The 13,955-nt window shown below is 41.6% G+C and overlaps 1 protein-coding gene across 1 annotated transcript in view; it reads left to right on the forward strand.

The window, feature by feature from the left end:
- NKAIN4 (Na+/K+ transporting ATPase interacting 4) overlaps positions 1-13,663 on the forward strand; it is a 28,253-nt gene extending 14,590 nt beyond the window's left edge. Inside the window, exons 5-7 of the mRNA XM_010149446.1 lie at positions 4,391-4,451; positions 7,576-7,660; positions 13,099-13,663. Of these exons, the coding sequence (XP_010147748.1) occupies positions 4,391-4,451; positions 7,576-7,660; positions 13,099-13,108 (156 nt within the window). The 3' untranslated portion in view covers positions 13,109-13,663. The remainder of the gene's footprint in view (positions 1-4,390; positions 4,452-7,575; positions 7,661-13,098) is intronic.
- Positions 13,664-13,955: the final 292 nt, after the last annotated feature.

A 13,955-nucleotide genomic window follows, 5' to 3' on the forward strand; every position in this document is an offset into this window, starting at 1 on the left:
TGTAGCAGACATCGCTTCATTTTTCCCCTCTCACTGATGAGAGCATACACACTTCATTAGCTCTGATTAGAAGTGAAACCTAGGATATGTCTGCCCTGAAGGAGGAGACTGCACATATTGTCTGTGGTGGAAAAATCAATGGCAAGTTTTTGTACTGAGAGAAGAACTGAAGAGCCCAAAATCTAACAGTAGGACAGAGGTAGACTAGAGCTAAGATCTTAACACAAGCAACAGTAGCACCTCCCAAAATTTGCCTTCCCATCCTTCACTAATTTTGCACACTCGCAGCCAGCTGGGCACTTTCTGTAGATCCTGCTGTAATTCAGTCTTTCTGGCTCCAGCACTTCAGTTCAATGCTGCTGTTTCATGAACACTTTTCAACTCACTATTAAAAAGTTAACTTCAGATGACTGGGAGGCAGAGGGATGTACAGACATGTTTTTCTTGTTCCCTTTGGGCACACATGTCTCTTCCTGCCTTTCCTGCTCTATTCATTTGCCTACAGAATGCTTGGGACATCCCAGCTCCATCCTCTTTGGCAGCATGTGTGTTCCCAGGCTGTCTGACAGGCTGACTGAACACACCTGCCTACAACATGTGTTCCTAATAAAAGCTTAATCGGATACTTCTGCAGCCTGGAGGAAGCTGGTACTGAACATGCAGAACAAGAAGAGAAAAACAGCAGCAGAGGCTAAAGCCCAAGAACATTCTTTGGGGAATTAGAGCAATAGCTTAGTGTCATTTTACATTGCTGATATTTTCCCTCCTCTCCCACCTCCCCTACATAATTTGCAAAGATCTAAGAATTATTACTATTTCCTTGGGCTAGTAGAGATTAAAATCCTCCTTCCTATTGAAATCAGCAACCAAGATGGCACTTTGGGCAAGAGTGAAACTACTGCCAAATTCTCAGCCTCTGTGAAACTTTCTGTTTGATATTAATTGCTGCTAAACTTGGTGATGTTTGGGAGCTTGATACATTTTCATCAAGGATGCAGTCAGAAGGGAACTGTTAGGGTCTCTTAAAGTCTGCTCATCCCACATTCTAGCAGAGTCAGTGAAAAGGACTGGACAATACAAGTGGCGTTTCACCTCTGTAGTTATATTTCATTCATAATTCATGCAGAAGGTGAGACATGGGGAGTCCTGGGAGTTCATTTCATCCCTGAGGTGATATGTTTAACTACAGTTTCGGTCAGCCTGTATAAAATGCAATGCATGTTTATGTTCCCTCCTTGACACTGAAACTCTCCTGTTCTGGCCAGGTCACAAAACCAGCAAAAGTTCTTTGAATAAGAAGTGCCATTAAATAAATTTTTTTTTTTTAAATTGATGAAACTCCTGTAATGAAGGAATGAATTTTAAAGTCAATAAAAAGTAAAATGTAACCACTAAGCAGGTAGTTTTGAAACAAAGCCAGGAGATAGAAGGAATAAAAAAGAAAACCCTCTTCTTCAATGGAGCTGAAATTAGAGATTTAGGGAAGTTCACTTAATTCACTAGCAATTGGTTGGTTGGTTTGTTTTTCTGAATGCAAAAGGTCATGTCAGTCATATGAGGAAAAATGTATGGGGTGAGAAGAATAATGGTTGAGAGTTATGAGGCATTAATTTCTGTGCAAAACAAACTTTCCAAGTCAATCTTAATGCTTGCTTGCTGCTTCTGAACCATGAACAATTTTCAGAGGTTTATCAGGTTCCCTGTGACAGTATAGCTGATAATTATTCACGCACTCTGCCTATTAACTGGGCAGGGAAGTAATTTTCATTGTTAATGCTATCGGGAGTTCCCTGACACATATATCACACAAGGTTTGTGTGTAGATGTTATAGAGTGTAACAACAGTGAATGGATTCAGGGCTGCCCCTTTGCGTGGCTATTAACCCAAAGTTCCTACTCTGAGACATGATGGAAAATCTGGCGAAAGAGAAAACCTTCTTAGAGCTCCTTTGGAATGAGGGCACATATTCAAAATGCAGCTTTCCTGCTCGGATATTTGTGTGTATGTAAATTGCGTGATTTGACCATATATCCTGTAAAATGTGAAAGGCTGGATCTACAGACTAAAAAATGCTAGCGCAAGTATAAAAAATGTGTGTGACCACACTCCTAATTTGATCCTAGAGCGAGTGCAAACACACTGATGTTGGAGACCAGAGCATGCAGACGGGTGTTAGACATCTCACTGAATGCTGGGATGGCTTGAAGCCGGAGCACTCTGTTTTTCCAAGAGCATCCCTGAGCGCCACCGCAGCCCCGCGGATGAGCCCTAATTGCTGATTTCGCAGCCAAGCCCACTCGTGACGCGAGGCGACGGGGAGCAGCCTCGGGGGCTGCGTCAGCACCACGGCCAGTTCCGAGACCGCAGCCCACCTGCTCGGCCCCCAAACTACCACAAACTCATAGGAAAACCAAAAACCCCCGGGTTTTCCGTTAGCACAGCGCAAGCAATAGAAGAGAAGAAAAATCTCTGATTATTCTGCTTTTGATCGGTTGGTTTGTTTTCTGACTGTGTTTAAAAAGCAATGGTTCTGCTTGGAGGCAATTCTAAAAGCCAGCAGGTGGAATGAGATCGGCTGTTGCATGTGGCCTCACAATTAGCATCACACCTGAAAGGATTTTTAATTTTTTTTCCTGCATGAAGTCTGCTGCAGTTCACAGAAGCTTAGTATAAAGCAGCCTGGGTTTCAAAAATGCACAGCAAGGGAAGGAGCGAGTCCATACCGCTACGTCTCCTCCACTGAGGTACTGGGATGTGCTTCCGTAAGGCTTGCCCAAGAGGAAACAAGAGAGCTGGCTTGTCTTTCAGGAGATTATAGGAAATTTTAAAGGAAATACAAGGTTTAGTGATGCTACAAAAACATTCCATTTCTTCCAACAAGGTGTGTTTTGTCAGAGAGAGCTGGAGAAATCACAAATGCCTTATAACTCCCCAGCAGAAATCTCATTATCTTGCCTTTTGTTTTCTGCTGTGATATATTTTTCTGTCATATTAAAAATGAATGGACTCTACTTTTCAAGCCCTACCATGCATCATTCTGTCTTCCCTTAGAGTGAGTCACTGTGCGTTACATTCTAACTCTTGTTCCAAAGAATTGAGTTCATGGTGGAAAACAATTATGTCTCACAATAACTTTACTAATCCAGTTACTGTCAACCAAGATCTTGCTAAGTAGGGTGTTATGTGAAGATGTGAAATGAAGGATGGAGAGGATATTTGATTAACAGGAAGAAAGCAAAGCAAAATAAAACCCTGCTGGACCTAGAATGCTTAACTCCCGTAGTACCAGAAGTTTGTTTCTCTATTCAGGCTGAGTAATAACTTGCTACTGAAAGTGAATGATGCAGTTCTCATGCTTTAGAGCTTCTACAAACTGCCAACTAAGGACAGACCCACCAGCCTACTTTAAATTGCTTTTTTAATGTTCACTCTAGTTTTCTGCTCTAAAGACTGCTCTGAGCAATGGTTTGACATCAGGGCCACACCATGCCAGGATGGCTGTTATTTGAGAGGCACCCTATTGTTTTGCTGTGCTTTCCTTGCTTTCCTCTGGTTCCCACGAGGTGGGAATTTACCGCTAACCTGTGCAATTTGTGAGTTAAGACAGTGCTATCATCTGGTCTGTTTCTCACCGTGCACTGGCCCGTTTACTTTGCGGTCCCCACGCTTGATTAGTCCATGCAGAAGTGTTTATTTTCCAAAGATAGAAAGAACCATAGAAATTGTAGAGCTAGGGTAAGACTGGGATTTCTTTCCAATGAATTTTTGGTCTCCAAGCCTGTTAGTAAAGATTTCACTGTCTCTGAACATTGCTGCCAGTACATCACCATTTTTATAGTTTTTCTCTCATCTGCATAAAAACTACTCACATCTTGTTGGTAGCTCCTGCACCAAAGTAACTTCTCTTCCCTTACATACCCCTTATGACAGGGATACAGGGCTGAGGAGTCCTTGTCCCTGGACCGCTGTTGCTAAAACCTATCTCTGCACATCTGTCTGTCCTGTATGCAGTCACCTGTCTAAAATGTTATATAAGGTGCTCTCCTGCATCCCCATCACTTCTTACAGAAAGTAAACTTAGCGCGGTAGTTTCAGTGCCAACAAAGCGAGCCCGTTTTCTTGCCGATCACTAGCGACAGCCAGCTGCTATTCTCAAGGTGAGGATTGGTCTTGCAAGTGTTTTGTTTTGAGCTTTGGGTATGCTCCTAGCAGTGTCTTCACTTAAGCCTACACCTGCCCCCCTACCTTACAGCAAATACGACTTGGCTCCAACATTACAGCAGTGCTGCCAAGCTGACAGTAAATATTGGCTGTTGAAGTCATGCCGAGTGGGTTTTGACCAGCCTCACAAGATTGATGCTAAAATGATTTATTCTCTCTGTTTTCCAGCTGGTGGGCTTTGTCTACGCCTGTTACGTTGTTAGTGTTTTTACGGAAGAAGAAGACAGCTGTAAGTATTTATCAACAGATCCTTTGGCAAAGGTTTTATTCAATTTTCTTTCTCTCTCAGATATTTGTCTATCAGGAATGAGTTGCCATCAGACTTCTTTCCATCTCTCCATCTGTGTGATATGGCAGTATCTACCTTTCAATGATGAACTATTTTTACTGTGAGCTTGTTTTTTTCTCCATGTCACCATGTGTTAGGTGCTGCAATTCCACCACTCTTTCAGCACAGAAAAGCTTGTGCTGCAAGGTGTTGGCTACTCACTCAGGCTAAGCTTTAAAGAAACTGGGCAGCTTCTTCTGCTCTCAAGTTCATATAGCTTAAGAGTAATGCCACTGAAATACTGCCACAGTAATTAGGAGTACTTACAACAAGGAATACAGCATGGTACTCAAGTAGGTTTGAGTATCGTATGCCACAAGCCGAGGATGAAGCATAATATGCGATTTCTTGTCAAGAACCAACCTGACGACTTAATTTGAAAGCAGAGGAAGTACTGTATGTGAATTACAAGAGGGAGGAAGGAGCTGACTTCCTTGTATTCTGTATATGAATCTCTTAAGTGTCATGTATTCACTATGAGGTATATCAGAGGAGAGCAAAGATTCAGAGAAATCACTTGGGTCTGTGGTCTATGCAGATGTCCATAACCTTGTCCTGGATTACTTTGCCCGCTGAAAACTCCCTTTGAGACCAATAATTTTACAAACAAAACAACGGATGCATAGAGTTCAAATAAATGTGAAGTCTGATTTCTTTGGCAATGTGTTGGGTCTAGGCCAGTTTATTCTAGGTATGGATCTGATCCAAAGGCTTTATAGCCAAGTGTCACTTCTTTCAGACATTCACTAGGTTTGTGCAAGTAGCTTTGTTGTTTTAAAGAGCTGATGGCATGGAGGTTAGCTGAAAAACAACAGCTTTGAACTGAATACTTGCAAGTATGTGAAGAATGTTGATTTCATAGGAGTAAGATGAGATGCATTTGCTTATCTGGCTTGTCCTCATGTTTTTCTGTTCCTTCCTGTGTGGCTGAACTCATTCTACTGACTATTATCATTTGTTTAGAACGTGGCAGTGCGCGTAGCAAAGGTGCTACGTTATAAGCAACATTTTAAAAATTATACTGTAGCTTTTCTGTTAGCTAAATAGCTTGAGTTCTGAGCCCCTTTGGAATAAAGTAATAAGCTGACACAGCTCATTGATAATATCCTTTACAATAAGGATCCGTTAGGAGAGGCAACCACATGGAAGAAAGCATTATCTAGAAACGCAGAGCTCTTAATTTCAGGATAAGTTTGGGGTTTTTTTTCCCCACTAACAAATTCCTTTTCCCTCCCAGCTTCCCAGCTTGGAGTTAAATGCCAGCTTGAATAATTAACAATGACAAACCATCAATATTTCACACTCGCAGTAGTAGATCCTTCCAGTGACCCGAACAAATTTGAGCTGCATTTTAATTTTCTTTTCCATTTGTGGTTTCCTTTAAATGTTCCTTTGATATGCAGCATGAAGTAATTATAAGTGCTGAGGCACATTAATCAGGAAGCCCCTACTAACGTGATTTTCATGAGAAAACACAGCAGTAGGGATCTACTAATGCTGAATTGTGGGCAAGAATATTTTAGATTTGCTAATGCACTTTAACATATTGCAACAATGAACCACAGTCAAGATTTTTAAGTGATTTGGATTTTGAGTGCTTCCATGGTTGGGTGCACGGATGATAAGACTTTTGTTTGTTCAAGATACTAGACAGTTACTAAAAATTGCAACTCTTTAAGGTTTCCTAATTTAGAAATTTCACAACTGAGGTAATATAGTTGGTATCTGTTTTTTAAAACTGCAGACTACTGTGATTTTGAAAGACACAAACATTTTCAAAAGTGGCTGAGAAAAAGTCAAGTCTCACTGGGAATCATCCCCCCAGTTAACTTAGAACCTCTACAGATTTTACCCATTAACTGACAGTTGTTCCAAAATCACAGTATGAAGCTATCCATCAAGCTGGAATTTGTGAGAATAAGGTGTCCTTGGGTTTCTAAATATATTTTAAGAGGGTGGGGTTTTTAACTTCCAATATATTTAGTAAATATTTCTTTCTATTGTTTGTTCACTAAAATATACCAAAACTTTTTAACTAAAATTTAAAATAATAGTGCCACCTTCAGGAAAGGAAAATAAACAGGCATTTATACAGTTAATAAGACTCCCCAGTTGTTTTTAAATGGCATTTGGAATGGATGGCTTTCACACTTCCAAACAAAATACGCCAAGTTGGCACTAAAAAGCAGTCTAAGCTGGATCCATTATAAAGGTTTTTGCAAGGCCTAGTAGGTCAGTCACAAATCACACCACATCATGCCCCTGCTGACCTGGCTATGTTGGCCAGCTCAGTAATATAGACTTGGCCTAATTTCAGGGGAACTGAGAGAGACTTGGAAAATTCTTCTGTAGTTACTAAGGAAATTGTCACTTAAAACTTTCCTTGTTTAGCTACATCGTCCTTTTATGAATAAGGAGAAGGGAAGCATTGTTCTTATTTGTATACAACTGAAAGAAATTGGGTTGGCAGGGGGGACGTGAAAAATATCAGAGCTGAAGATAATGAGGTATTTGCAGTTTTCCAAAGCTGCTGTTGTCTGTCTTGCAGGACAGACAAGTGGGGCAAGAAAATTCCCATTCCACTGTATAACCTTCATGGGGATTGCTGCGCTGCCAGCTTCACTGGCATTCACTCACAAGCCCTTCCCCAGCTTCCTTCTTTCAGCACATGGCTGAATGGCCGAGGCTTTGTCAGCTCAGGTCTGTGTGAAGTCACAGCATGCTGGCAATACCCAAGGAGGCGGAGGGAAAGCCTCTTGTTTTTCCCGAGTCTTTTGTTAGCTCTCTGCTTTAAGTCTTGTGTCAGCTGAATCTCCTTCTTGGCATGCTTGCCTGCCCCGGAGATCCTGGAAGAGAGGTCTGTACAGGCAGAGGTTTCCACCAGGCAATCCATACCTGAACAATCATTTTTCTGTTATCTCGATAATTTTTTGTTACACCATGACATGCACCAACTTTCTCTTTCATTTTCTTTCAACTTTCTGGCCATGTTTGTTTGTTTATTTGAGTTTTGATTTTTTTTCAGTTGATTTCATTGGTGGATTTGATCCATTTCCTCTCTACCATGTCAATGAAAAACCCACCAACCTTTTGTTCAAGCAGACATACCTGTAAGTATCATCTCCTGTGCTAAGAGGCTACGCAAGCCCCTCAGTTTTACGGCTCAAGGGTGCCACAGGTTTGGGTTTTTTCCTCTTTGCAGGTTGAGTTCTCCAGCAGGCTTTTCAGGCATGAAAGGAATGAGCAAGTGGACACCAGAAGGGATGAAACCACCTCTGCTCAGCCCCAGGCTGCCAGGGTAAAACTGGCATTGCCAACTTGGCTTATGGCAGTGCTGTTTGATAGGAGGCAGTGGTGCCAGCTGTAGGATGATATTGTAAACAAACTACTGGATGCCTTTTCTTGAAGAGAGGCTTTTCAGCAGCAAATGGTGCCCAAGCAGGTAAAGGTAGGAGCTGTGAGGAAGGGTCAGCCTCAGTATGTGCTGAGAGTAAGCCATAGTGATAGCAGAGTATGATTCTCAATCTCAGGGTTAAATTGTGGTCTGTCAGGCAGAGCCTCAGTGACCGATCTCTACTGGGGTAAAATTTATGCATCATCTTTTTAAGCTGTATGTTAGTGCTGTGGACACAGGGTCAACTGAACTCTGACCTATACATCCAAGCATGATGCATGGCCATGTCTTCATCATCTTCCGATAATCTTCTCATGGTGACACCACATAATTTGACTCTGTCTTGGGTACAGGGACACTCTATATCTGCTTGTACTTCTGGGGAAGCTGTGGGGTGCAAAGCTAACACACCAGTGAAATAAACTAAGCATTAGATGGTTTGTATACAAGATGGCACAGGTTTGCTCTTCTGGTTTCATTTCTTTTAAATTCAGTTGCCCACAACAGCAGCGGCTTCTATGTGTGGGGCATCCCAAGAGTTCATCTGAGAGCAGGGAGCAGAAAGGGAAGCTCCCCACAGCAGCTCCTCTCATACCACTAATAGACATCCATTGTTGAATTCCAGCTTCTGTCCTCTGATAAGCCCTTCCCACTGCTGAAGACACAAGATCACACTTTCATGGAGTCATCTAAAAGCTGGTTTTTAATGAGATTCTCAAGCATAAAGGCCAGTATTATCTGTTTAAAGCAGCAATAAGATCTGAATTTTCAATACTCCTTAAATTGAGCTGCAAGAAGGCAGTTCAATGTGCAGGAATTTTTTTAGGCAGCTGCTAAGGGAGGTTGTTTTTTTAGGGAAAAATGTTACCGGAGTGTCCTGCCAAGAAGAGAAGGATGTGAGGATGGGAGAGAAAAGTGGGGCTGAAGGAAGAAAAACTGCCCCCAAATAGATTCATAGCCCCTCTAATGTAGTACGGGCTTAGTACCCACTTCGTCACTGCAGCACAAGACCAGGAGAACAAGGCATTTTTGCAAAGCAGTTAAACTCCCTGTAACTTTGGGGGTGAAATAGCATTATTAGAAAGGATGCTAGAGGAGATTAAATATTGATTTCCCTCTCATTTTGTCACAGTGGGATGGAATTTTCCCTAGTCTGCAGAAGCTGTGGAGCTTTAAGCAGCTCCCTGATTTACTAGCTTGATCCAGCAGCATGCTGAAGAAGCATCACACTTCTACAGTATGGGGCTTGGGCTGGTGGGGTTTTTTTCCTTAAAGTTACAAATTCTGTTTGTGAAAGAAGTTAGTGCTTACAAATTAAGGTTCCTGTATGAGGGTATTGTAATATGAATAGAAGCTAGCAACATAAAACCTCCTTACCAGGGTCTCAGTAAGATGGTAAGCTACGAATGAAATACACAGATAATTTTGTTGCTTTTCAGTCCCATTCTTCAGACCATCACTTATCTGTCGATAGCTTCTGCCAGCACAATATAGTATTTCTTTCTGGCTAACAGGAGATGAAAACAGCTGCTGAGCAATAGGTAAGGTGACCCTCTAAATTTCACAGCAGCCACCAAATAGCATTTTTTGTTTATTTATTTCAGCCTACCTACTTCCTTTCTTCTCTTCCACATGTATGAATGGGAGTTGGAGGAGGAACAGATACTTGATTCTCAACTAATGATGCCATGGAGTTTTGCAGCCTGGGGCACTGCACCCAGACACCCTTGTCCTACTGTGAAAGTCATTTCACGATGACTGAAAGCATTTTCTTTTTATATCCTGTTCAAAAAAAAATGCAGAACCAATAAGTCCTACTTCTTTCAAGTTTATAGAACAGCTAGGCGTCAGGAACATGTACTTCCTGGTGTTAAGTCCTTTTTTTAAAGGAAATGCTGAATGAAGCTCCAACCTATTCTACACCTACTGACTTGGAGCTAACTGCAACCATGAACTTGCATTTTAGGATGGCATCACCCTGTTGTCAGTAGTTAGCTGCTCTCCTGATAATACACTTGCCCTGTTGCCACAGCTCTAACAGGATCACTTTCCTTCATTTCCTAATAGAATTATCCTATTCACTCCAGTTTTATCTATCCTTTTCTGACAAGGTCACACTCTACCTACTGACTTGGAGCTAACTGCAACCATGAACTTGCATTTTAGGATGGCATCACCCTGTTGTCAGTAGTTAGCTGCTCTCCTGATAATACACTTGCCCTGTTGCCACAGCTCTAACAGGATCACTTTCCTTCATTTCCTAATAGAATTATCCTATTCACTCCAGTTTTATCTATCCTTTTCTGACAAGGTCACACTCTTTATCCTTGTCCTGGCTTGCATTTTTCCCCTAGTCTCTTCTTCATCTCTCCAAATTTATGATTTTTCCTAGATCTGAAGGCCCCACAGAACAAGGACGTGGATGTAGACCGATGTACATAGCCTAGGTCCAAGGCCAACCCCCATAAACTCTATATGAAGCACACAGCCTATGAGTTAAATAACTTCTAACTACCACATTTCAAAGATATTAAAGGGAGAATTCAGTGTTCCTTGGCAGTCTACTTCAGTGGTTGTCAGCTGCTAAATTCTGTATTCAAAACGTACACCCCATTTGTGGCCTTCAGCTTCAATCCACTGCACCAAAAAGTTCTTAAATACCTTTGCCTCCTGCTAGGAGAAAAACAACATCTTCCCCAACTATTCCTGATAACTGGATTGTGGTCTGGAAGTACCTATTATCTCCCAGCTTTATCATGGTAATCTGCTGACCTTCCTTGACTGCACTTGCAAGTTTCCAATTAATTAGTGGAAAACCTCACAAATCATCAACGCCAGGTGTTATTTTTTCTTTAAAAAAAAAAAAGCCAACAACAAAAAATTAACCATTTTCTTCTGTTGCCTGCAAAGGCACAATTTAAGTGTTCATTTCAATTAGCACCTCCAACACTCACACAGCAACAATGAAATTCTGTAAATACAGTTATTTCTATTTCATGTTCCACAACTTCTTCTGGTCTAACATTTCATTGACTCCAGGGGGTTTGGTTGTGATAATTCCTACTTCAAGTCACAAGCTTGAGAGACTCAAATTATCATGAAAAAATTGATCTGGAAGTTTTACTGCATAGTAGAGTCACCCTTAATCTCACTGCAGCTTACCAATCAAGGCACTACACTAATTATTAAATAATAATATAATAGGAATCCTGATAAAAGGTATGCTGAAGTCTTCAGTGCATGTGTTTCTGGGTGAAAATACTTAGCCAAAGGATAATAAAACTACTTACTGAAAACCAAAGTTGCTCTCCTTAGGCCAAAAGGGAACATTTCCAATGAGTTTTCAGGAAGGAAAGGCTGAGCTCTTACCCCTTTAGCTAAGCTAAAGCTCAAATTCAGCCATGCCCACTTGCACCACTCGCTCCTCTTAGGCTGCACAGGACAGGACATCAGCTGCAGGTTGCTTTTCTTGTCCGCTCGGAGCAAGAGATTTCTCATCATTTGAGGCAAGGAAGCATTCTTGCCCTGATGACTGTGTGAGGGTTAACCAAGACAGCTTGGAAGTGTGTTATCTCCAAGGACCCTGCAATACCTGCCAAGACAGCAGGAGGCCCAGATCAGCACGATCATTTATCAGCACTTCTTGCCTGCAGCATCCATTCAGCCTTTTGACTGCAGTCTCTGAATTTGTTTCAGAAAGAAGCACTGTGCAATCTCAATTATAAAGCAGAATGGTCTCAAAGCATGATTTTGTACGTGATTTAGTGTTAAATTAAGAACCTGCCGGATGACAGGAGGTAGCCTCTATTTATTTGAAAGGGTAGAGAAATGGGCAATAGATCTCCCCACCTTTTAAGACTCTATTTATAAAGCCAAGCAGTGGACTGCTCAGTTGTGAGGCTCCTGTCCATAACATTCACTGTGATCTGGCACCCCAAAGTCCTACATTACATTAACAGCTTAAGAGGTTTAATTTGATTTCAGTTGTGTAGCCGGATTTCACTGAAATGTTTTCCTCAAGTCTTACCACTGGAAAGGACCATAGGGTAACATAGGGTGTGACTTTTAACAGATGCAGACTTAAGTATTGACGGGGTAGCAACAGGAGGTATTGGTTAATCGAATGAACTAAGGCTCCAGTTTGTGATTGCTCACTTAATAATCCCCAATCAATTCGTTTGTGGTGCAGTCTGTCTGGTAGCCCTAGGCATGAGGCAGCTGTGAGCACCCAGCATTACAGGACTACAGCCCATGTAACACTCGTCCATTTAAAGGCTGAAAGTAGGTTCTTCAGCAGATCAACTGACAGATACAAGGACACAAATAACATCCTCCAATTAAAAAAAAAAACCACCAAAACCCAAGGTCCAGACAAACACTAGGAAATGAAGGGAGGAAGAAACTCAACTCCTTTACTATTGCTTTCCCTCCCATCCCCTCCAAACTTTCTTTGATGGCCAGAATACAAAGGAAACTTCTAAGTAAAACCGGAAAAAATGCCACTTGGTTTTTAGTAAAACTCACACCAAAAAAACAAACCACAAACAACAAAAAAACAAAAGCACAAAACAAAACTCTTCTGCTTTTCTTTCTAGGTAGACTTTTTTTCCAAACAAAAAAAAAGCTTACTGAATATCAACATGAATTTGCAAACTGTTTTGATGAACCTGAAGCTGCATGTTTAAGAGGTGATGTTTCAGCTGAAAACATTCACTCATCTTTACGGCTGGCTACAAAAGTAGATCTGCTTATACTGCTGCATCTACACCGAAGGCACATCACCGCAATTTCAAGAAGCTACTTTATTCTAGAGATGATCCCTGGCTTTTGAAAATCCTAACTAAATTTTATGCAGCTCCAAATGCTGAGGATATAGATCTAACGCTTTGGCTTATATCTATTCCTTAGTCTAACTGCAGTATATTCATGTCTGGTCTATGCATAACATTCTTTCCAGACTTGAAGACTACTTAACCACATCGCTCCTGAGCTCTCAGTCCTATTCCTCATCTGTAGTCAATCATATTTAAAAACACAGAACAAGAAAAACAGTTTTGTCCTCATTAATTCCACACCATTTCTGTTCTCCGAAGTAAGCAACTTAGTACTTGCTTCACACTGATGTCTTGCCTTTGCTTTTTTCCCCCTCTACAGGCCTGCATAAATAAAGAGGAGCCAGAGGATGGATAAACCTTGCACTCCATCAGAGGGGCTGCAGGAAACAATCCCCTGTGGCCTGGATCTTTGGCAGAGGAAATGCAGGATGGTGAACTCCATTCCATTTTTTTTGTTCCTTGTCTTTTCAAATGCAACGAGTGTTCGTTGAAGAATGGCCATGCAGTTGGTTTTCCATTCTCTAAGTGCCCTGATGAACCATTCCTACCATAGTCTGGTGGTACTAGCCAATAAATAACACTGGCCTGAAGACCTTGGGCAGAACAAGTTCACCAAGAGCCTCTCTCAAGATACAGCTGAAGTCGGAGCTGCTTCCTTGCACCATGGTTCCATAAAGAAGGAAGCACTGTGTAACACCCTGGGATATTTCATGTTTTGTAGTTAGTTCCTTCCTCTTCTCCTTTCCCTTCTTCTGAAGGGAGCCTAAATCCCCTAACACGTCGTCATCTTTTCCCTGCCTGTATAGAACTAGGTGGGGGCTATTTACACTTGAGTTATTTAGGCTTTTTTTTTTTTTAAGTTATAGATGAGAGCTCTTCCCTTCTTCCACCTTGCCCATCCAGGACCCCCCTTCCTCATCCTGTATTCTTTAGACACGGTCAGCACCTTAGCAGTAGCCATTTGTCCTGGATTCCAATGTTACATGACCCAACTCCTATAATGCTGAACAGCTTAAAACTAGTCCAAGCACCAAATCTTTATTCAGCACAGAGCATAGCCCCATTTCAACATGCCAAGCCATCCTCCGAGCAGCTGAGGATTTGCCCATCTACATTAACACTGGTATAGCCATATATACAGCTGAAACCTGCTGCAGGACACTGGAAAATGCCTAG

Source organism: Eurypyga helias, unplaced genomic scaffold (genome assembly GCF_000690775.1).
Source record: "Eurypyga helias isolate BGI_N326 unplaced genomic scaffold, ASM69077v1 scaffold24743, whole genome shotgun sequence".
Classification (NCBI taxonomy): domain Eukaryota; kingdom Metazoa; phylum Chordata; class Aves; order Eurypygiformes; family Eurypygidae; genus Eurypyga; species Eurypyga helias.